The sequence below is a fragment of the Colobus angolensis genome, unplaced genomic scaffold, assembly GCF_000951035.1.
Source record: "Colobus angolensis palliatus isolate OR3802 unplaced genomic scaffold, Cang.pa_1.0 Scaffold109, whole genome shotgun sequence".
NCBI lineage: Eukaryota > Metazoa > Chordata > Mammalia > Primates > Cercopithecidae > Colobus > Colobus angolensis.
In genome coordinates, this window is record NW_012111919.1 from 5743075 (window position 1) to 5766656 (window position 23582).

At 54.1% G+C, this 23582-nt stretch overlaps 1 protein-coding gene across 1 annotated transcript in view; it reads left to right on the forward strand.

The window, feature by feature from the left end:
• Window positions 1–23582, forward strand: part of KLHL29 (kelch-like family member 29) — a 148508-nt gene that overhangs the window by 58871 nt on the left and 66055 nt on the right. Inside the window, exons 2-3 of the mRNA XM_011950718.1 lie at window positions 19673–19814; window positions 22858–23370. Coding sequence (XP_011806108.1) covers window positions 19673–19814; window positions 22858–23370 — 655 coding nt within the window. The remainder of the gene's footprint in view (window positions 1–19672; window positions 19815–22857; window positions 23371–23582) is intronic.

A 23582-nucleotide genomic window follows, 5' to 3' on the forward strand; every position in this document is an offset into this window, starting at 1 on the left:
GGACACACAGAGTGTGAGCTGCAGGTGCAGCAGGACGTCCCAGACACACAGAGTGTGAGGTGCAAGTGCAGGTGCAGGCAGGACGTCCCTGACACACAGAGTGTGAGGTGCAGGTGCAGGTGCAGGCAGGACGTCCCGGACACACAGAGTGTGAGGTGCAGGTGCAGGCAGGACGTCCCGGACACACAGAGTGTGAGGTGCAGGCAGGACGTCCCGTACACACAAGAGTGTGAGGTGGAGGTGCAGGCAGGATGTCCCAGACACACAGAGTGTGAGGTGGAGGTGCAGGCAGGACATCCCGGACACACAGAGTGTGAGGTGCAGGTGCAGGCAGGACGCCCCGGACACACAGAGTGTGAGGTGCAGGTGCAGGTGCAGGCAGGACGTCCCAGACACACAGAGTGTGAGGTGCAGGTGCAGGCAGGACGTCCCGGACACACAGAGTGTGAGGTGCAGGTGCAGGTGCAGGCAGGACGTCCCAGACACACAGAGTGTGAGGTGCAGGTGCAGGCAGGACGTCCCGGACACACAGAGTGTGAGCTGCAAGTGCAGGTGCAGGCAGGACGTCCCAGACACACAGAGTGTGAGGTGCAGGTGCAGGCAGGACATCCTGGATGCACAGAGTGTGAGGTGCAGGCAGGACATCCCGGACACACAAGAGTGTGAGGTGGAGGTGCAGGCAGTACATCCCGGACACACAGAGTGTGAGCTGCAGGTGCAGGCAGAATGTCCTGGACACACAGAGTGTGAGGTGCAGGTGCAGGCAGGACGTCCCGGACACACAGAGTGTGAGGTGCAGGTGCAGGCAGGACGTCCAAGCGGAGGCGTCAAGTGGGCTTGTGAGCATCTGGAAAGGTGACAGTGATGTGGCAATTAGGCAACAAGACCAGACACAGAAACAGGGTCCCTGTCCAGAGATGGGAGAGGGAGGCAGGAGAAGAATGTTACAGAACCCAGATAAACATCATTGAAAGAGAAAAGGCCAAGCCCGCAGAGCCAGGCGTATAAATAGGCCAGCGTTTGCCGCTGCAATGGGAACTCAGCATCCTGCTGGCCGGAGCGCTGCTGCCACTCTGACCAGTGCCTTCTACCCACAGGGATGACCCTGCACAGGAAGCCGGACTCCCGTCATGAAACCAGTGTTCAGGGAGCCAGGGGGAAGGTCTTTCTCGTTGGTCAGGCTGGCAGCTTGAGGCACACACTTCCACTGCAGGAACACCTTTGGCTGGGGAACTGCAGTGCTCCAAGCCCTGGTCCCCTGGCAGGGAAGCATTTGCCTGTGAAGGGGGCTGGTCTTGGAAAGCGTCCAGTCTGTGGGGCCCAGTTCTCACCCAGCGGCAGCAGCAGCAGCAACTGAGGAACTCTACAGCAGAGCCCCGGGTCCCACCCACAGCCTGCCTGAGCCAGACCTCCCAGGAAAGAGACTGGGGAAGCCCAGCCGGGCTAAGACCTGCTGCCGACTTCCATCCGCTGATTCTCACATGAGACCCAGCAGGAAGAAGCCTCTTGTCCAGGTTAGCTCAGGCCTCCCAAGTCCCTGCCCTCCTGAGCACGTTTGGCAATGGCCTTGGCAGGGGCTGAAGCAGCAGTAACTGCAGTTAGGAGCACCTAGGAAGGAAAAAGGAAGAGAGGAGGGTGAGGAGAGGTAAGGGAGGAGAAGACACGGAGGAAGAGGAAGAGCTGAGGAGGAGGAAAAGGAGGAGATGAGGAGGGGAGCTGGAGGAGGAGGAGTTGAGGAGGATGGGGAGGAAATGGGGAGATGAGGAGGGGAGATGGGAGGGGGAAGAGATGAGGAGAGAAGAGGAAGGGAGGTGGGGGAGGAGGAGATGAGTAGGAGGGGAGATGGGGAGGAGATGAGGAGGATGGGAGAAGCGGGGAGGAGGAGAGAAGGAGGAGGAAGAGGAGAGGAGGGGAGGAGCACGCTCAAGCCCTGGTGCTAACGGGACAGACTCACCAGACAGGAAATGTAGACTGGAGAGAATGGAGATGCTGAGCCCCCAGGAGAATAAGTGAGGGCATCAGTATATTTCAAGATGAAGAAAAAGCACTGCCAAAATGAAATGCAGCAGAAAGCTGCCCCTTTCCACTTTGGCAGTGCCCAGACAAGCTGCTGTGCACATTGGCGTCAAGTAGGCACCAAGGGGGGTCCGGCATACCCTCCTCCCTGTGGTGGTTAAATGCAGCTTGCTGTATCCAGGAGTCCAAATAGGGGCAGCTACCTCATATCCCTGGGAGCATAAAGGTAGGGACACTGTGGCCACTGGCACGACGGCTTGTATGTAAATGTATATAAGAACAGGACACATGAGAGAAAGTCTGGTCCAAAAGGCAGGTGCACAGTGGCCCCTGCATTGATCCCCTTGGGACATGCTGGGAGCCAGCTGGGCACCTGCAATGCACATCCTTCCAACACCCCCTCATCAGGCCTAGGACACAGGGAACTGTGATTCTCATTGTGTGGATGAGGAAACTGAGGCTCAGAGACATTAAATCCTTGCCTGTGGCACTCAAGTAATGAAGGAACATGGACTCAAACCCCTCACTCTTGACGCCCTGTTGTTCTGACCCCCAAAGGCATCACACTCCCTGTGCCCAGCACAACGCATCATGCTCTCTATTCATGCCCACACCCCTTGTCCTGAAGTCAGGACTCAGCCCCCTCCTCCAGGCAGCTTTCCTGGACTCACAAGGCCAGGATAGGCCAGCACTACCCCACTCACATCACAGCATGTGATTTCTCTGGGTTGCACCTGTTTTCTTACCTGACTCCACCCATCTGATCTGCTGGAGAGCAGAGCCTTTGTCCTACCTAATCACAAAGGATGGACAAATGCAAACGGTGGTTCCCAAGAGGGAAGGAACATGGAAAACTCCCACTCAGGACCCTGGACCCTGACCATCTCTCCTGGACTCTCCCAACAACAGGGGTGACTCCTCCCAGCCCTGAAGTCACTGTGGGGCTTCCCCTGCCTGGAATGCTCAGTCTTTACTTCATGTCCCAGCCTAAGGCCTGCTCCTCATCCCTGCACTCGGGGGCCTTTAGGACGTCTGCTGAGCATTCAACCAGACGCCGGACATCTGCATGGGTAATAACACTGGGAGCTTCCACATATAGCACCCGCGTGTTCTGGGCATGGTTCTAAGTCCTTTGCGCATATTAATTCATAATTCTATGGTGTAGATACTTGAATTATCTCTGTTTTCGAGGTGAGAAAAGGAGGGCATGGAGTGGTCTGTGAGCTTGCTTGGCTTTCCTTACTTGAAAGTGGCAGAGGCCAGGCACGGTGGCTCACGCCTATAATCCCAGCACTTTGGGAAGCCAAGGAGGGCGGATCACGAGGTCAGGAGATCGAGACCATCCTGGCTAACACAGTGAAACTCTGTCTCTACTAAAAATACAAAAAAATTAGCCAGGCGTGGTGGCGGGCGCCTGTAGTCCTAGCTGCTGGGGAGACTGAGGCAGGAGAATGACGTGAACCCAGGAGGTGGAGCTTGCAGTGAGCCGAGATTGCGCCACTGCACTCCAGCCTGGGTGACAGAGCGAGACTCCATCTCAAAAAAAAAAAAAAAAGAAAGTGGTAGAACTTGGATTTGAACCAGGCAGCCAGGCTCCAGTGTCCTACTCCTACCCACCACCCTGAGTAAGAAACCTTGTCCTGCCCTCAGGAGCTCACAGTCCTGGGTGAGACAGACTTCTGCACAGTGACATGAGGAGGTGACGAGAGCTGGTTACAGGTGGACCCAGCGTGCAGGGGAAGAAGCTGTCCCACCCTGATCTCAGGTCTTGGATGGGGCATGTCTCACGTGAGGTGGCCTGGGATGTGCTGGAATGTCACAGGTCCCAGGTTCCAGTGGACCCACCTGGTGGTGCCCAGCATCCCTCATGGACCCTACAGTGCTGGCCTATCCCCTGCAGTGGCGATGAGCCCTGGGAGCCTTGCATCCAGGTTTACACATTAGTGGCAGGAGGACAGTCCGCTGTCTGGGGAACAATATGTTTGCCTGCCCCTTGTAGAGGGAGCGAGCTCTGTTTTCTCCCTCCTGTAATTGTTACCATCTGTTTCCCTCCATCATGTTTGTTGATGTTTTCTTGTTTTAAAACTGAAATGAGTCAGATTGGAAGCTGATTTAGGAAAAAGTATCTGGGAGGAGAGCTCAAAGTGGCCATGGGGGACTCTGTGTTCTGGAGCCATCGGAAAAGAAAAGATTATGTGGGGCCAGCAGCGGGAGTGTCTGCCAGCTACTCCTGCCCTGTGGGGGCCGGAGTCCCCCCGCAGCCCAAGAAGGCTGGGGCTGTGTGGGTTTGTGTGGAATGCATGTGTGTGGGCTCAGTTATGTAAGTAGGTGAGTGGACGTGTGCACCCTTGTGCACCTGTGTGATAGTGTGTGCATATGTGAATGTGAATGTCATCCCGGGAGTGGGGTTGTACAGCATGGACTGTGTGAGTGGTTGGAGTCTTGTATTCAGAAGGAGGCAGATGCAGAAGGAGAGAGCTGCCAGCTAGCTGTGACCAAGGTCTGGGTTTGGAGGGTCCCCCATTTCTGCAGCTGACTTAAATGTGACCTTAAGTGAATCCATGAACTAACTCCCCATGAATAACCAATAGAAGAGAATTTTGATGCCAGTGCCAACTCCAGATGAAGATGAGTGGGTTGGCTGGGCTTACTTGGAGGTATTTATAGATGTGTCTCCAGGGAGAATGGCCCCTGGAGGTGATCCCCAGGCGTCTCACAAGGGGCCATTGGTATTTCACATGAGCTGCGCATGGCTGGAAGTCTAGCAATTACTACCTGGACTGTTCATCTCTGGGGAAGTTATGACCCAAAATATTTGACCTGCACTCCCCTGCCTGCCCCACCCAACCCCAGATACACGCTTAGGGTTCCTCTGTGGTACAGGAGGTTTCAGGGTCCTAGAAGGACCAGGTACCAGATAGGAACTGGCTTCCTGAGCCATTAAAACAGGGTTTCAACTGCCTTCTTCTCAGGGATTTTACATCTCTGCCACCCCCCCTTCCCAATCCCATGCTGGTATCCACCAATTACCTGGACTCTTGCTTCTTCATTGTTATTATTTAGCCAAAGAAAGATGCCCTGCGGCATTGCCCCTCACTATCTGTATCTATGACCCTGGCTCAGCTGTTTCTTGACCTGCAATTCAGACCACCCGCCACCAGAGGTCGTGATGCTTTGGTCTCACAGCCAACCGCTACACTTCCCATAGATGTGGTTTTGAATCAGCATCCAGCCTGCTTTCCAGTCCTTTGCTTTTGTTTCTTGATAATCCACAGCCTGTGGGGGAGTCTCTGGCTGCAGCGACCCAGAGAAAACTGATGGAGAAAGACTGTGCCTCTGGCACAGCATCCTTCTTATAAAAGGCTACTTAATATTCCTGCATTCTCGGGTCCCCTAAAAGTAATAATAGCTGCCATTTGCTGAGCCCCTGCCTTGTCCCAGGTACTTCGCTAGGTCCTGGAAGTAGAAGATTCCCACTGCTTGTTGAAATCAGCCTTTCAAAGGAGGGATTGTCCTGCCTGCTTTATAGATGAAGGAGAGAAGCAGGGGCTCAGAGAGGTGGAATGACTTGTGCAAGGTCACAAGGCCAGTTAGGAGTGGGCCAGGTCTCAAATCCCAGACCTGCTGACTGCTGGCCACAGCTCTGATCATTATGAAGAAGGGAGGCAAGTTCAGGAGAGCCAGGGTGCTGTCAACTGAGAAATATGAGCTATGGTCATCCAGGCTGGTTGGGTTTTCACCAGAAGTTCTCGGACCCTGATCCTGCCCTTGAGCCTTTGATCCAGAGTTTCTCCTTCCTGGGAAGCCACATGGTCTGCCCTCAGCCTTATAGCAGGACACGGGGTATAATTCATTCCACTTACTGTGATGTTTAGGAGCAAGCTAAGGAAACTTCTCGTGTCTGCATATTTAAATGCTTTTATTAAGTGGAACAAGCTATTTCTGAACACGAGAGTGGCCAACAGCCTTAGAGGAAATTAAAATGAACCATGACAATGGAAAATTGCACAGGGGCACGGTGGATTCTCCGGAGATAAATACAACAAGCCTTTCAACAGCATTTGGGAAAGACTAGAGATCATGGAGATTATGTCGTGAGAGGAAAAAAGCAAACCATCAGAAAATTAGAGCTCAGGCTGGTAGGAGGACCAACTGGCATGCTAGTCAGGTCTGTGGGTGTCTGTCTCCATTCAACACTCCCTGGGGTCTAGTGGGCAAGGTGGAGCCAGAGAAACAACAGGCGGATTGATCTCCACTCGATTTGGCCAGCGTTTCTGAACACCTACTTTGTGCAGGCTGCGTGGATCTTATGGACTGAATTGTGCCCCCAGCAAAATTCACAGGTTGAAGCCCTAATTACCGTTGTGATGGCATTTGGAGATGGGGCCTCAGCATTTGGAGATAATTAGGTTTTGATGAGATTGTGAGGGTGGGGCCCTCCTAATGGGATTAGTACTCTTGTAAGATGAACGAGAGACACCAGAGCTCACTGCCCAGTGAGGACACGGCAAGAAGGCAGCAGTCTGTAAGCCAGGAAGAGAGCCCTCCCCAGAACCTGCCCATGCTAGCACCCTGATCTCAGAGGTCCCAGCCTCCTTGACTGTGAGGAATGCATTTCTGTTGTTTAAGCCTGTGGTCCCCAACCTTTTTGGCGCCAGGGACCGGTTTCGTGGAAGACAATTTTTCCATGCACGGGGGTAGGAGAGCAGGGGGCAGTTTCTGGATGAAACTGTTCCACCTCCGATCATCAGGCATTAGATTCTCATAAGGAGTACACGACCTGGATCCCTCACATGCACAGTTCACAACAGGGTTCGTGCTCCTATGGGAATCTCATGCTGCACCTGATCTGACAGGAGGCACAGCTCAGGCAGTAATGCCAGCAATGGGGAACAGTTGCAAATACAGATGAAGCTTCACTCACTTGCCCATCACTCGCCTCCTGCTGTGTGGCCTAGTTCCTAAGAGGCCACAGGGTGGTACTGGTCTGTGGCCCAGAGGTTGGGGACCCCTGGTTTAAGTCATCCAGTGATGTTTTGGCAGCCTGAGCTGACTAATGCAGTGAGGAGCAGAGCTGGGCACTTAGATCTTGGCCTCAGAGAACTCCCAGACCTCAAAGGGCTGTCACCTGGACCATCTAAAGTTTCCATAGATATCAGCTGTTGTAATTACGATCCTGACTCTCTTACTAGTCTGTGCACTCCCCTAGGCCAGAGACTATTGATAGCTGTGTCTGCAGAACAGGATTGCCTCTCAGTAAGTGTGGGGTGGGAGGGGGACTGGATGGACAGATGACGCCTCTGCAGGCGATGGGCCCCAGAGCTGAGGGAGTGGAGCTGTGGTAGCCGGACCACAGTGCACATGCAGACAGAAGCCCTCCCTTGGACATGAAGGGAGGAAACCTTGGCCTAGGCAGTCCGGGTTCCTGCTGAGGATGGGACATCAGTGGAGGGCATTTGTCTGGGATCCCATCTCCAAGGGTGGGCCAGGCCCAGCCTCCTCAGGAGTTGGTACTGTGGCTACCCAGCCTCTTGCAGAGAAGACCAGAGCCTCATGCTGCCCTGGTTACCCACAGCCCCTGTGTGCAATACCCATCCCCGCCCCGCTCCTCCCCAGCACCGCTCCCAGCGAAGGGAAGTATCTGCCTGTCTGCCCCAAGAGGGCTGTTTCTGTGTCCCCTGCCTCTTCCACCACTGCTTAAGATCTCTCCGCCGTGCCTCTTGCTGTGGGCCTCTAGTGAATGTAGATGGCATCTGGCTGCCCCCGAGTGTTTCCTGAAGGCTGAAGAGCTGGGCTGCTGCTAAATACCAGGTTCTTTTTAAACATCGCTTTAACCACCTCAATTCTGAACCAAGATGGGGCCAAAGGGAACGCCTCTCCCTCAGGACCCTGCCTGGCCACACGTGGCTCTCATTACAGACAGCCTAAGCAGGCACAAAGCAGCCAGCACCCAGGAGCTGGAGGAAGGCACACCGAGGCCCTCGCTGCATCTTCTGGAACATTCCCACCACAGAGCGGTCATTTCTGCCCAGCTCCGACCCCTATACCATGTCAGAATCTAGGCTACCCGTCCTGAGACCCGCACTCAGGTGCTGACTTGGTTGGGTGAGTCTTGAAGTCCCCACAATAAAACTGCTGTATGTCCTTCAGTGCGCTTTGCGTCTGAGGAGCCGCCTCCGAGGCCGTGTGTGCTGCCCTGTTTGTCTCTTTGTCTCGCTGCCCCTCGGTGTGACTCTGCCATGTTCCCTCTCTTGTTAGGCCTCTAATGAGGTCGCTGAGGATGTCGTGTCAGGACTGTTGTTTGGCGTCAAGAGTCGAGCTCTCCGTCGACTCCGTGCTCTGGGAGTCAGTGCCGCGAGTCACACAGCAGAGGTTTTAGAATGTGGAGCTGTTCTCTTTTCCCAGTGAGCCTTTGTTTGCAATTAAAAAAAAAAAATGAGGAATGTTCTGCCCCCGACTAGAAAGGAGGAGGCCAGGAGTCTTTTTTTTTTTTTTTTGAGATGGAGTCTCGCTCTTGTCGCCCAGGCTGGAGTACAATGGCACAATCTCAGCTCACTGCAACCTCTGCCTCCCAGGGAGCGGGGCAGCAATTCTGCTGCCTCAGCCTCCCAAGTAACTGGGATTACAGGCACCTGCCACTGTGCCCGGCTAATTTTTGTACTTTTAGTAGAGATGAGGTTTCGCCATTTTGGCCAGGCTGGTCTCGAACTCCTGACCTCGTGATCCACCCACATAGGCCTCCCAAAGGGCTGGAATTACAGACATAAGCCACCGCACCCAGCCTGAGCCCAGGAGTCTTAATGAGTGTGTTAAGCCACTACTGAGGAAGGTCACAAAGGGAGTCACAGACAATGGGGACTTGGTCTTGGGGTTTTTTCTGGCTCTGGGAGGTCCTGCACACAGGAGGGCTTAGTTAATCCTAGAATGCCCTCTGGGGAGGCACTGGGAAGGCCCTGGGAGGGGGCAGAGGGGCCAGGGCAGCCCCAGCCAAGCCATTGTAAACAGCCTGCTCCTTCCCCTGGGGTCATTGGGAGTCATCTCCATGCAGGCCCAAGTAGCTGGGCTCACAATTAATGTTGAGGCCAGGCATGGTGGCTCACACCTGTAATCCCAGTGCTTTGGGAGGCCAAGGTAGGAGGATCGCTTGAGCCCAGGAGTTCGAGGCTGCACTAAGCTGTGATGGCACCACCACACTCCAGCCTGGATGACAGATCGAGACCCTGTATCAAAAATAGTAATAATAATGTTGGGTGTTCAGACTGTAGTCTCTGAGGGCCAGGCCCCATCCACAAATGGTTCAGTAAGGGAGTCCACCTGTGGCCCCACACCGGCCCATAGCCCTGTACAGCGGACTTTTCCTCACCAGCTTCACCACGGATTTCAAATCTGAAAATAACAAAGGCTCCCGGAAATGGGTGTTGTGTGATGTGCGTCTGCGAGTCTGCAGCTGACCCTGGGGAGGGCGGGGGTGGGTCCGGAGTCACTGCCCGCAGGGCCGGCAGTTGGAAAATGTCCTATCAAAGGCCAGAGCGGGGGCTGCCCCTGCCGTGCCCACCTCCCCGCCCACTCTGGCGACACAAATGGAGAGGGTCGCCGTGCTCAGGAGGGCGCTGCCTTGTCACCAATGCCACGGTGACCAGAAACAGGCAGGGCGGTGGGGCCTCTGAGCAGGCCGGGCTGCTACAAGGAACGTGGCTGTTGGGGGAGCGGTGCGGCCTGATTGAACGGGGATGAAAGCCCCGGCCCTGCTCTGTGAGAGGTGCCCCTCGCGCTCCTCCGCGTCCTTGTCTGTCCGTCTGGGCCACTGGCTCCCGCACATCACAGGCATCTGCTGAGGGCCAGGCCTGCCCTGCACCTTTCCGCAGAATGAAAGGGAAACTGGTATCAGAGGGGAGCTGAAGCACAGGAAAGGGCCTCTTTCTTTTCAAAGACTTCCGTTTGTGATGGGCTTTTTTTTTCTAGGTGATCTCATTTCAAAGCCCCTTTGAAAATTTTGTGGGTTTTGTAATGGATGAAAAGTTACTTGGAAATGGGACTAAGAAGTTTTCGGTTGAAAGTTGTTAGAGGAAAGTTGAAAGCTTTGAGTTGTAAGGTTCTGCCAGATTTATCATTTCCTTTGTCCACAAGGCCTATCCATTGGGAGGGGGCTTGGAGGAAGGGGCTGGGGGCCCGGACAGGGCACATTCCAGAGCACGGTGCAAAAACCAGCCCCATCTGTGGTTGCTTTATGTGTGCAAGGGAGGCCATCTGTGCTGCACTTTCAGCAAAAGTGTCTCCAAGGTATAGACTTTGATGTTGGAAAAGGGAAAAGCAAACATACTTCCAGGTTACTATTTCTATCAAAGGCATGGGCTACCACACAGGTGTTTCACATCAGAAACATCATTAAGAAAGAAGACAGGGCCCCAACAATCCTGAGAGAGGGAGAGAGAGGCCTGGCATGAGCCTGGAGCACGTCCATGCTTGAGATCCGAGGAGAGGAGACACCGGCGAACAGCACCAGGAGGCACTGGGAAGAGGTTTTAGGTCAAGAACCAGGAAAAGCATTGTTGCTGAAAACGGAGGGGCAGGGAGTTTCCAGAAGGAAGCAGGAGGAAGCCATTGTTAGGGAACAGAGAAAGAGGATGTGAAATGCTCCCGTATTTGGCATCAGGAGGTAATTGTTCATTTAAAGGGGGTGGTTTCACTGAAGTACAGAGGTGGGCGGCACCAGGAGTGCAACCCAGGGAGATAACAGCCCCAGTATGCTGGCAGAGTCGGAGCAGGAGGCCCCATCGGGCTGACACAGCGCGGGAAGGAAAGGCCGTGGCCCATGTGCTTGCAGGTACCTAGGGTGGGCTTTAGTATTATCCTGACAGGATGGCGTGGGCGCAGCCTTAATATGGCTGAGTCCGTTTATGGGGCTACCGGCCACAGCCGGGGAGGCTGGGGAAGAGGTAGTCTGGGAACATTCCAGCCATCCCAGAGCACCTCTGAAGGTCTTGTGATAAAATAGTAGACATGGGTTAGAGTCCCAGGCTTGCCATGCCTTGAGTTTTTTGTTTGGTTTGGTTTTGTTTTTGAAATGGAGTCTCGCTTTGTCACCCAGACTGGAGGGCAATGGTGCTATCTTGGCTCACTGCAACCTCCACCTCCCAGGTTCAAGTGATTCTCCTGCCTCAGTCTCCCAAGTAGCTAGGACTACAGGCGCACACCGCCACGCCCAGCAGATTTTTTTGTATTTTTAGTAAAGATGGGGTTTCACCATGTTGGCCAGGCTGGTCTCGAACGCCCGAGCTCCAGTGATCCACCTGCCTCAGCCTCCCAAAGTACTGAGATTACAGGCATGAGCCACCGCACCTGGCTGCCCTGAGTACTTTTGAGCTTCTCTGGGCCTTATTACTCTCATCTGTGAAATGAAGGTAAGAACGCAGAATTCCTCATGGAAGGAAATCAGTGCATGCCGGCACCTGGCGTGGAGGAGGCTGTTAGGACAGTGGCTGGCCACGGAGGACCAGTTCATCTGTACCTGGCATCCGTTTATGGCTTGGGTCTTCATGGTGATCCAGTGAGAAAGGGCATAGGAAGTGACCGGTGGTTTCCACTTAAAGTATTTACAGATGACCCTCGGGGCTGGACACCAAGCCCATGATCACAGGGCAACGACAGGGCCAGGCCTGGGGCCCAGACGGAGTCTGCAGTTGTAGCTCCCAGCCCAGCACGTGGCTGCCCTCACCACGCCTGTCCTCTGTCTCTCACTTGCTACTCAGCCCCTCCTATCACCTGCCCCATCAGGTCCTCTGTCCCCACCTAGGCTCTCAGCAGGACCATTTAGCCTCCAAAGACATCATCATATTCTGTAATATGATTGGAATCTGAATATATATTTTAAATGACAAGATTGAAATTAAAATTTAAATAAAGAATTACTTTTCTGTAAGTTGCTCCGAAAGCAGTAATTTAGCAGCAAATTGATAGAGAAAGGTAAGCACTGGTCCTTTAAACCATCATGCAGTTTCCAGCATGCGAGCCAGAAGTGTCTCAATTTAACACATCATTGGTTAGTATTATTAGAAATTTCATCAGGCACCAGAGTGCATTATGGCAGGGCTCTGAAGGGGAGGCCGAGGACGCAGACCTGGGTCCAGGGGGCCAGAGAGGGCAGCCTCGTTAATGAGGGCAGGTGGGGCTCGGGAGACCCTCCCCTGGCCCCACGTAGGGATTTAACTGTGATTATCTTCTCATTTGTAGTTCAGTAGCAATCAGGAAATGAGAACTGAGAGAATCTTATATGTCATTTGTGCTTCCCAGAGGCCACAGATTTCCAGCTTTGGTGGCTCTCAACATGTCCTTCTGACCCCCTGAAACCTAGGCTCAGAACAGAAGTCCTCAGAAGTGGCCTCGCCAAGGAGCTGGTTCCCATGAGTCACATAAGCAAGACCCAGAACTCTCCCAGTCAGGACCTGATGAGCAGCATCAACCCCGCAGTCCCCACGCACAGGCCCAAGAACTTAAACACGAAGACTTTCATTGATCCCCAGGGCGAGTCCATGGACTACCTGCCGAGCATCCCCTGTAGGTTTATTAAAGGGGCACATTTTGGGATCCCTCACCCCACACCAACTGAATCAGAACCTCCAGGGTAGGATCCAGAAACTTCCATCCCTCTAACGAGTCTTCCAGATGCTGCTTTTGTGCACTCACATTGGAGATTTTGTGCACCATCACCCATTGGTGGTGGTCGGCAGCCCTCCCTAAGTAATCTTGGAATCAGTGTTCTCGGTGATAACCTGCCAACACTAGAAAGCCTAACAGCCCAGCTATAAACCTATGAGCTGTCATCTGAAAGATCCCACACACCAAGATATCTCCTCCCCAAGCCTGAGTTTCTACCATTGGAACATGATTTCTTTCAAGTAAGAACTACTTTCCTGGGGCTTCACCTTTGCAGTGCAAGAGCCCCTGAGAGGCCCACATGCTCAGTCCCCAACACCCTGGTCTGAACATGTTTGCCAAAAGCTGGATGCCATCATTCCCCACAGGTGGACCTGGCACCGTGAAGACCTTAAGTGCCCTGCAGAGGGAGGGAAGCTGAAAGAAAGTGAAATATCCACTCTTTGCAGGGAATGGCCTGCCCAGCGATGCCCCCTCCTGGAGCTCATATCTGGTGTGATATGATTCCCCCCAGGGCAAACCAGGGCCCGGTGGTCAGAGGTGCCTGCAACAAATGCACTTCTGCTAGGAGCACTGTGCAAATTTGCTCTTGCTGTTCTCAGAAGAGCCCTGGGAATAACCCTGCAGAGTGAGAAGAAAAAGGAAATGACAGCATTCACCCCCAGTGCTGGGCTGAGGACACCAGAGCCTCCCCCCACCATGTGCTCCCAAATCCCTGTTCCTCTGCCACCAGCCTCTGCAGAACATGGATTCTGAGCAGTTCCGGCCTCCTCACATCACCCAGCTTTCCAGACTGCAGTCTCACCTAAGTGGGTTTGAGTTACAGGTCACATGCCATGCCCTAGCTGCAAGGGAAGCTGGTAGAGCAAGTTTTCTGATGTAGGGAGTTCCAAAAGCATGGGGCAATCAGAACCATGCCAGAGTTGCAGGGAGGGCCAGCGCATGTGAGCATCCCTTGCCAGAAGGAGCCATCAGAACCCAGAGCCAGGTGGGTGGGATGGGCACACCAAAGCTTGTCTTCCCCAAATGAGCTGGGTGTTGTGGGGAGTCCAGAGATGGAAACAAGGCTCCAGATGAAGCTCAGGGTACAGGGAACTCCAGGCTACCCCCTGGCATTGTCCTCCCTGGGGCTCCTCAAGTTTTTATCCAAGACCACTTCACACCCACCACCCAGCTGGGCTGTGTTAGGGAAATGCTGCACTAACTTTAGTTTTGGCATTTATGTAATTAGAGTCCCACTATATTTATACTGCCCCCAATCCTCTACAGAAAACAAAGAGATGCATGTAACACTGTGCATTTATATGTCAAGAATAAGGCACAAATGACTTTGCTCTTTACTATTTTGCAATATATACAAAATAGTAAGATACACAGTAGCCTGTGTATCCCTTTTTTTTTTTTTTTACCTGTTTCTTTTTTAGTGGCTGTAAATGACACATTCTATAATATCTCCCAAATTTGTGCACAGGAATTCTGAGAGAGCTTGGCTGAACAGTTCTGCTGAGCCCGTGATGTTGACTAGTAACTGTTGGTGATGTTCAGCTGATTTGCTGATGGTCTGGCGGGTCTAAGATACCAAGGCAGAAGCTTCAAGCCTCTTAAAAAGATAGGCCCAGGACTGTCATAGTGTCGCATCTGATATACTATGTCAAAAGAGTCACAGGACTGTGTGTGTGTGTATGTTAATTTGGCTAAGTGGAAGGTCCATGCTATGCTGAAGGCTCCACTGTAGCAGTTCCAGGAGCCCCGTGGCCTGGACCAGACCAGGAGCCCCCTGGTCTGGTCTCCCCTTTGCATTTCGTCATGATTTTACTGTACCTTTTCTTAACGGTAGCACCAGTCCCTCTGTTAACAGGGGTGGGAGTGAGACAACATCATGGGTCTGTTCCTTGGGGTCTCTGTCCAAGCCTGTGTCACCCCCATGGCTCCCTGGTGCAGGTGTCCCATTATACTGGTTGTAAATTCCTCCAGGGCAGGACCTTGCCCAGTACAGATCCCTGGTACCTGGTGGTGCCTCTGGCCCAGAGAGGGTGCTCAGTGATGCTCAGCAGAAGGCCGCCCTGCCAGCCCTGTCTGCACCACATGGTACAGGGCATCATGGCCTGCAGGTTCCGGTCTGGGAGACAGTTTCGTTGGCAGGAGAGAGCTGTGGGTGCTGGCATCATCATCCCTCCAGAAAAGGCCCATGTGTACCCCAGAAGTGGATTCTGAAGCCTGTCTCTGCCAGGTGTATCTAGGCTGAAAATGCACTGGTTGCTGTGGGGTCCTTTGGTGGTGACTTGGGCCCCCATCCGTCTGCCAGATTGAATCCTGCCTAGCTTTTGTGGCCCAGCCCCAGCCCATCTCTTCTGGAAGCTTCTTCTCGAGGCTTCATTGATTCACCCTCTTCTGACATCCTTGGGCAAATAGTGGAGGGTGCTGTGTTCTGTTTTCTCCAGGAGGCTCCCCCAGGTCCCCCCAGCTCCACAGAGGCAGTAGTCACCCCTCAGTGTCCATGCCTTGATCACATCAAGGCATCCGGAGGGGCTGATGGGTTCTGCTGGTCAGTGGATTGGGCCATCCAGGGCTCCAGCAGCATCCAGGACAACGATGTTAAAGGCCCCAGCACACACGGCCCCCATGATGTGGAAACCTCGGCCCCCCAGTGAGGGAACCATGCTGTTTCACTGCTCTGCTCTGTGACTCGTGTCATTCACTCTCCCTGGAATCCACCCTGTGCATTCATTCATTCATCGAGCCAACAGTGATGCATGCTTCTTCCACTGGCCAACGCTGTAGCTCAGAGACCCTGCCCTCTTGGAGTTATGGAGCTTTGCCTGCAAAGATGGGGCAGAAACAAGGCCCTGGGGGTAGTGCGCTAGGTACTGTGGTCATTGGGTGCACAGAGAGTAGAGGTAAGAACAAGCGAGGCCTGGGAGGACCCCAGGGGAGTCCCTGCCATCTCTCAAACCTCAAACCTCCCTGGCCACGCGGGACACTGCTAGTCTATGCGGTACCTTTGTGCAAAGTAGGAAAAGGGGTTTCCTCTGGGCGGACACATTAGCAAAAGCATCTCGGGGCTATGTGTCACAGACTCCTGGGTCCACAGCCTGGTGAGCAAAGGGTACTCCATGGGCATCCACTGCTCCTGCCTCCCCGGGTGAGTGTCAGCCCTTCGCCCTCTACTAGGCATCTTTCATTGCACACCACCTACGGCCCTACACACCTTTCCCTAAATGAAGCAGTCCCTCAGAGCAGCTCTGTGGACCCTGCACGGCTGGTTCCCCCCAAGCTGGTGGAGTGAACCCATGTGTCCTCTGAGACTGCTGCAATGTGGAGGCCCCCAGCCCCCATGGTCAGCAGGTGCCTCCCGCTCTGCACTGCCTCGCAGAGAGCTTCAGCCATACAGGCCCTGGGTCTTTAGTGTTCTTCAGTTGCTGAAGGAAGCAGGGTGCTGTCAGCTGCCATAAAACTGTGACCTTTGAAAATTTACAAGAGCTCAGGGTTTAAAAAGCTTCTGCGTTAATGATGCATTCCATTAGCATCTCATTAAAGGAAAGCCAAGAGAAGCCTGCTCAGGCCCGATGATGGGCAGATAGGGCCACTCTGTGGGGCCAGGCACGGAGAGACTCTGCTGGTCTGCCTCTCTCTGCCAAGTGCCATCATGTCACTGGAGCAGAAGACATGGCCAGGAACACTGGGGAACGGCCAAAGGTCTGGGTGGCTTCACTGATGTCCCAGATGATGGCAGTGGGAGGGCACAAGGGGAGGCTTGCTCAACTCTTCCTCCCTGCTGCCCAGACTAAGTTCTCCTGGTTGGTTTTCATGGCATTCTTGTGTCGTCAGCGCCCCCCGACCAGGAGGCGTGGAAATCAGGGTGGCCTGGGCTTGCGGGGATTCTGAACCATGGGAGGAAAGAGTTAGCAGGAGCTGGGCTCAGAGCTGGACCCACGGACCTGAACATGGTCCCCTAGAAGCTTCCAGAACCCAGAGACCATGTGGCTTTACTGAGGGCCTGGAACTCGTTGCAAGAGGGGGCTCTGGTCGGGCCGCACTGACGCACATCACCAGCGGCTCTGCATGTCACCCACCCGGGGGCCCAGGCTCCTCGGCAGTGGACATACCGTGTCCAGGTTTTTTCTGGAGAAAGTGGAGGAAGGAATGTCATTGCATTATTTTAATAAAATAAATAAAATTCCTGAACTACAGGTTGCTTGTAACTTCAGATGTTGTGAGCGCTTAGCAGAAAATGGGTAGCCTTGTGTATCCTTCCTAAAGAAGAAAAAAAAAAAGACTTTTGGTTCTCACCACAGAGCTGCTTTCTTATACATAAGAAATTGCTTGTAGTATTCATGAACGACACAGCCAAATAGCAGGCTGGTTGTAGCCCACTTCGCCTGCTCACAGCCGGTCTGGGCCCGCCTCTGCACACCCAGGACACCCCAGCGTCTTTGCCTCAAGCTGTTCATGTATTGAGTCCTCCACTGTGCCGCAGCCGCCACTTGAGGGCAGGGCTGAGTCTCAGTCATCCGCATCCCCAGTGCCTAGAGCAGTGCCCGACATGGACCTAAGGCAGAAGAAGCAAACTAAATGAGTGAGCAGCAGGAGTGCTCTGAAGCCAAGGGGCTGAGCAATCTGTGTTGGAAAAGTGAGATTTTTTTCAAGTTCAGAAACTCCAACAATTTTAGGGTGACCATTGGAACTCCTGAAGTTTTAGTGCTCAGAACATGGGGACCCAAACTTGAGGAGACCCCAACCTCCTCTCCTGGAGGCAGGGGCTATTCCAGGGCAAGTTTCCAGAAGCTTCCCTTCCCTGTCAAGTTGCCAGGCCGGAGTGTGATTCAAGAGGGGAGAAGAGTGGCTGTCGGAGGATGCTGAAAACCTCAACAGCCTCTTGCCTGGGACACCTCCAGGATCCCGCAGGGCGGAGAGGGCTGCAGCACCTCCTCCAGGCAGGAGGGGCTTCTGTGCTGTCCATGAAGGGAGTGCCGGTCATGAGGCTGGGATCTTAGCATTCACACTTTGCTCCCAGGGATGGCATGGGACATGGCATAGGCTCCTTCTCCCTCAGATGCCTCTGATTCCAAGGAAAGCAATCTCCCTACCTCTGAGCCACCAGGACTTTGAGAGCCTGGAAATACAACGAAGGCTGCAGAGTGGATAGATCCTTCAGACAGGGCACATGTTAAAAGCTGTCTATTTGGAGAATGCTGGAAAAACCATGCTATTGTTCCCTAAGACTATTAGTGAGTGCAGCGAAGTCCCCAGCCCCCTCTCCTCCCAGCTTCTGCCTGTCCCACAGATAGAAATGGGGCAGGCCCTCTGATAAGGAAGCTCGTCCCTTGAATTGTTCTTTTCTCAGGAGATTCACCCTTTTCCTTTGTTTCTTGCTCTGTTCACAGAAGCAAAGCATCTGAAATGCAGGCCAGAGATAAAGTGCAGCCTGATGCAATTAGCGGAGCGCAGCCCACAGGTCCTAGTGGGATACGGCTCCCGCTCCTCCAGCAGGCCCTTATGGAGGCGCTGTGTGTTGTCTGCACTATGCGTCAAAGCCCCAAGTGTTGCCCAGCCTCCCTATCCACACCCCCTCTCTGTGCCTGGCACAGAACCCAGGAGAGCCACTCTGGTCAAGGGGGGCTCAGCAGCAGGCCCTGTCTCCCACCAGCTGGGTTCCTGGGTCAAGCTTCATCAGAAGTCACCGTAAGGACCATGGTCCTCACCTGAGAGGCCTGCAGATGCCCCTGGAGGCTCCTGTGTTCTTCTGTGGCTGTTCCTGGTGGGCATCCGTATCCACCCCTCATCCCACACCTGGTTGGGCTCTGGCTGTGCCCTGGGGAACTGTGCTCATTCTTCCAAGGGCCACCTGTCCTGACACCCACACCCCCGCATATCCCAGGTATCTTATCCCAACCTCTCCAGCATGTTTCCAGGAGTATTTTCGTTTGTTTGTTTTTTGCCTATATATATATAATGGCCATAGTAAAAAAAAAAAAAAGAAAATATGGAAAAGTATAGACAATAAAATAAATTACCCATAATCCCCTCACCCAAGAATAACATCCCTGTTAACATTTTGGTCATTTCCCTCCTACATATATTATTTGACACAGGGGTGTTTACCTGGGGAGGCCATTTGTGTGTCATTCTGGGGCCTGTTTTTCTCATTAAACATTATAGTGTAAGCATTTTGTCATCAAGAATTCTTCACACATGATTTTTGATAGCTATATAATATTATTATAAGGCTGTGGCTCAGGGAGACAAATGCTGTCTTGGTGGGTTTTTTTGTTTGTTGTTTTTTTGTTTGTTTGTTTTTCACTCTGAGGTTTATTTTTTCGTTCATCTGCAAATCTGAACTAGAGAGTGGACTCACAGAGCAGAAAGCCTGCCTCCTTCCTGCACGGAGGAGCTGAGGGTCCCACCGTCCACCTAGGAGCAGCATCTGAGCTGTCCCCACCATGGGCCTCAGCTCCCACCTTCCCCACACCTCCTCCATAGCACGATTGGGCCTCAGAGGCTGGTGTGGGGGCAGGATGGGAAATGTATAAAGTCCCTCACCTGCTGCCTGCTGGTGGCCCCTTGGAAAGCTGTCCTCTCCCGTGTCCAAGAGCCAGCCAGTGGTGACACAGAGGCTGGGCTGGGCACACTGTGCTCAGCACATGCCCTGATAAGTTGGTAGCATCTGTGTGGCTGTGGTTTGTGGATGGTCCGAGGGCCGGAGATCCCATCTCGTAGCTCAGATTGCTCTTCCCATTGTGATGGGGCTGGTAGAGTGAGTGGCCATGGAGGGTGTCCAGGGAGGCACTGGCCTGGGTGTTCCTAGAGGCAGGAGCTTAGCAGAGGTCCCAGCTGCTACTACTATGGCAGAACCGTAGTAGGCTCTGTCTCTGACCCTGTGCTCAGTGGGCGAAGCTTAGGCAACGGGAGTCTTGCTTTGGAGGCTAGGTCCCTCCTAGGGAGTCTTGTTCTGGAGACTGGTCTCTGGCCAGGCCATGCTCACCTCCTCATCTGCTTCCCACAGGCTCCTGGCATCTCCAAGGCAGACAGTCAGTCCCAGGGACTGGCGACCAGCATCCGGTGGGGGCAGACGCCTATCAATCAGTCCACACCCTGGGACACTGATGAGCCACCCTCCAAACAGATGAGGGAGAGTGACAATCCAGGTACGTCCCTCGTCGGCAGATAGAAACGACTGAGCCCAGGGCTTGGTGGGAAGCTGGAGGCTTCCTGGGGACCCCAACTCCTGCACAGCAGGTCTGACCCCAGGGCCTTCAGAAGCCCCCTCGTCAGGTTCAGGGGGAAAGGCACTGTGTATAATTCCCTGTGAAGGGGTTGTCTCTCTACTTCTTTCTCTGCTACTCAAGGACTCCGGAGAGCAAAGGGAGTGAGAATGACATTATCGGGGTGACTTTGAATTGGCTCCGGATTCTTTTGAATCATCATTCCCAAACCTGGGTACTCTGATTCATAGCAAATTTCTTGAGACATGCCTTCCAGTAAGGTTTTTCCTTGCTAATGGTTGTATGACAACTGGGGTGTTCTACCCTCGGGAACTGGGAATTAACTCATCAGCTCGTACAACATCCCAGCCCTTCTTTGGACAGCTCCAGCCATAATGAATGCCCTCTCTTTTATCTCCCGTTGGCCCCAGAGCCCCCCCTTAGGATACACAGAACACCTGTTTGCCCTTCCACACAACAGCCCCACAGGTGTCAGGAGACCCCTTTCATGCCCCTCTCAAAGTCTTAGGATAAAAACCCCAGGCCATTCGGCCATGCCCCGCAGCCCATAGATTCCAGGCCCTTTGCCTTCTAGGGCTTTGCTCTGCCCCCTGCATCCCTCTTGAAGTGCAGCGTCCAGAACTCAACGCAAATAGCCCGTGAGTGGTCTGCCCGGCACGTGCTTCCTTCAGCACCTCTGGTCTCATCACTGCTCAGCTAGTAGCCACGTCACATGCTGCCTCAACAGTACCCCAAGATGCCCCAGCAGCTGCAGTTACCCCTGTTCATGTCCTCACAGTTGGGCTTAGGTAGCTGGGTTTGGGGACCCAATAGCAAGCCCTCATCAGTGTCCCCTGTTTGCTGTTAGGATCTCTTAGACACCAGCTTCTGTTGCTGACCCTACCCCTCCCAGTTATGTTCCCTGCAGACCTGGTCCTGTCTTCCACGTCAGGACCAAGTCACGGATTAAAATGCTGGGAGCTTGCCACATATAACTAGAGACTTTTCTTTAGGTCTCTTGTACCCTTGGACCATTCACCACATCATAAGTAAATCACCTCCATGGCACTGTGTCTCTGTGTCTCTGCCACAGAGTCCCCTGGGGCCCCGCCCATTGTGCTCTGAAGTTGTGATGCATTTTTCCAGGCTCTCTGGCTAATCCTGGAAAGAGCAGAGCTTGGGATGACATGCCTTGTGCCTAAGACACCCAGGCTGGCTCATAATGACACCACCTGCCCTCTTCAGGCTTGGGGACAGTTCCCATCAGCAGCCTGTTCTAGAATCTTGCCATGACTTCACTGAAGTTTCTTGGCTTCCAGTTCTCCCTGACCTCTCTCATTATCAAAATCATAAATATGTGTTGCACATGTATTGCATGTCCTGGTCTGTGCATCATCGCAATGCTTACGGAACTAGCTCGGGAAAAGCTTGGGCCTACGGTCCCTCGGCTGGGAAGGAGCGACCCAGGCCTTGTACCATGGTCTATGTGACTCTGAGCCTCGCTCCTCACCACCAGCTGGCTCTCCCTTGGACGGTGGTCTGGTAGTGACCCGCCATCTTAGCTCCTGCCCCACGTCAGCGCCATTTTCTTTCTGAGAGGGAGCTCCCAGCTCCACATTCTATCCTGTGGGGCTTGTGGTGCCGAGTGGCCCTCTGCCCCCATTCCCTCTGTCTCCCCATCCTCAGTCTACACTGCCACCCCAGAGCAGCTGTGAAAGCCAAGGTAGCATTTGGGCCATGGAGACCTGGACCCAGGCTCATTCAGTCAGAGGCAGCCCAGACTGGCCTTCCCTGTCATGGTGTCTCCCGGTTTCCCTCACAAGCCCCCTTAGGTCACCCCGCCTGGCACAGCTGACCTCGCCTCTGTGTCAGCTCTCAAGAGGTGTATCTGGACCCCACCTTGTTCAGCCAAAGTTTTCTTAAGGACTAAAGTGGGGTTCTCTTGTTTCCCCCAGGGCTGGCCGTGACTATATTGCCTAACACAAGGTCCGCCCTCCCCAGCAAGGCCTGGCCAGCCTTTCCACACGTCCCCTACCCGGGTGCCTCTCTTCCTGTGAGGACCATGCCCGGCCTGGGCTCCAGTGCCCTCACCTGAGGGCCCAGCGAACACCCCTGTCTCCACCATCCCCTTCCCCTGCCTCCCTCAGAGGCAAGCTTGCAGAAAGGGAGGAGAAACCCCAGCATTTATGGAGCATTCACCACCTGCCAGACGCTCTGCTAGTTTTGTTTTGTTTTGTTTCCGAATACATCTTCCTCATTCAGTTCTTCCCAGTAGTCCCTCGAGGTAGGTATTGCTAATTGCATTTAACAGATGAGAAGAATGAGGCTCAGAGGAAATAAGAACTTGCTGAGGTCAGGCGTGGTGGCTCATACCTGTAGTCCCAGCGCTTTGGGAAGCTGAGGTGGGCAGATCACCTGAGCTCAGGAGTTCGAGACCAGCCCGGCCAACATGGAGAAACCCCGTCTCTACTAAAAATACAAAAATTAACCAGGCATGTTGGTGCACACCTGTAATCCCAGCTACTCAGGAGGCTGAGGCAGGAGAATCGCTTGAACCTAGAAGGCGGAGGTTGCAGTGAGCTGAGATCACACCACTGCACTCTAGCCTGGGCAACAGAGCGAGACTCTGTCTCAAAAAATAAAATAAAAAAGAACTTGCTCCTGAGGTTCTTAACTACTAAGTGGCAGAGCTGAGAGTGGAACCCAAGTCTCAAAGGGCTCTGCTTCCTTCTCTCTGCTCTGCTGCCTCTCACCTCTCCCAGGCAGGCCTTGCTTCCTCCTCTGAGCCCCAATGGCTGTTTGTTCATAGACCCCCAGCACACTTATCCTGGGCTGCCACAATCACAGATTCCTAATCGGTCAGTTCCTGTTCGCAGGTGTCTCATTCACCTCTGTGACCCAGCACCCAGTGCAGGGCCTGGGGTGGTCGGTGTTTGTTGAGTGAATATGTAACCGGCAGATGACGTTTCTTCCATCTCCCTTGCAGGCACAGGGCCATGGGTGACCACGGTGGCCGCCGGGAACCAGCCCACCCTGATCGCACACTCCTATGGAGTGGCCCAGCCTCCCACCTTCAGCCCGGCTGTGAACGTCCAGGCCCCAGTCATCGGGGTGACCCCCTCACTGCCTCCCCACGTGGGGCCCCAACTCCCGCTGATGCCAGGCCACTACTCGCTCCCTCAGCCGCCCTCTCAGCCACTGAGCAGCGTGGTGGTGAACATGCCTGCCCAGGCCCTGTATGCCAGCCCTCAGCCCCTGGCCGTGTCCACACTGCCCGGTGTGGGGCAGGTGGCCCGCCCAGGACCCACCGCTGTGGGCAATGGCCACATGGCAGGGCCCCTGCTGCCTCCACCGCCGCCAGCCCAGCCGTCCGCCACTCTCCCCAGTGGTGCCCCTGCCACCAATGGGCCCCCCACAACTGACTCGGCCCACGGGCTGCAGATGCTGCGGACCATTGGCGTGGGGAAGTATGAGTTCACCGACCCAGGGCACCCCAGAGGTAAGTCCTGCTGCCACGTGCCTGCCCACAGGCCTGCGTCTGCACCTCCCTGCGCGGTCACTGCAACACCACCGGGACAGGAGCATGCTTCATGCCAGCTCCTTCACTGGCCTCCCCAACCCAGAGGCTGCAGTGGAGCCTCTGCCTGCCCAAGACAACTGGCCTGAGATGGGGGAAGGACGGGAAAAGTGTGGAGGGCGGGACAAGGAAGG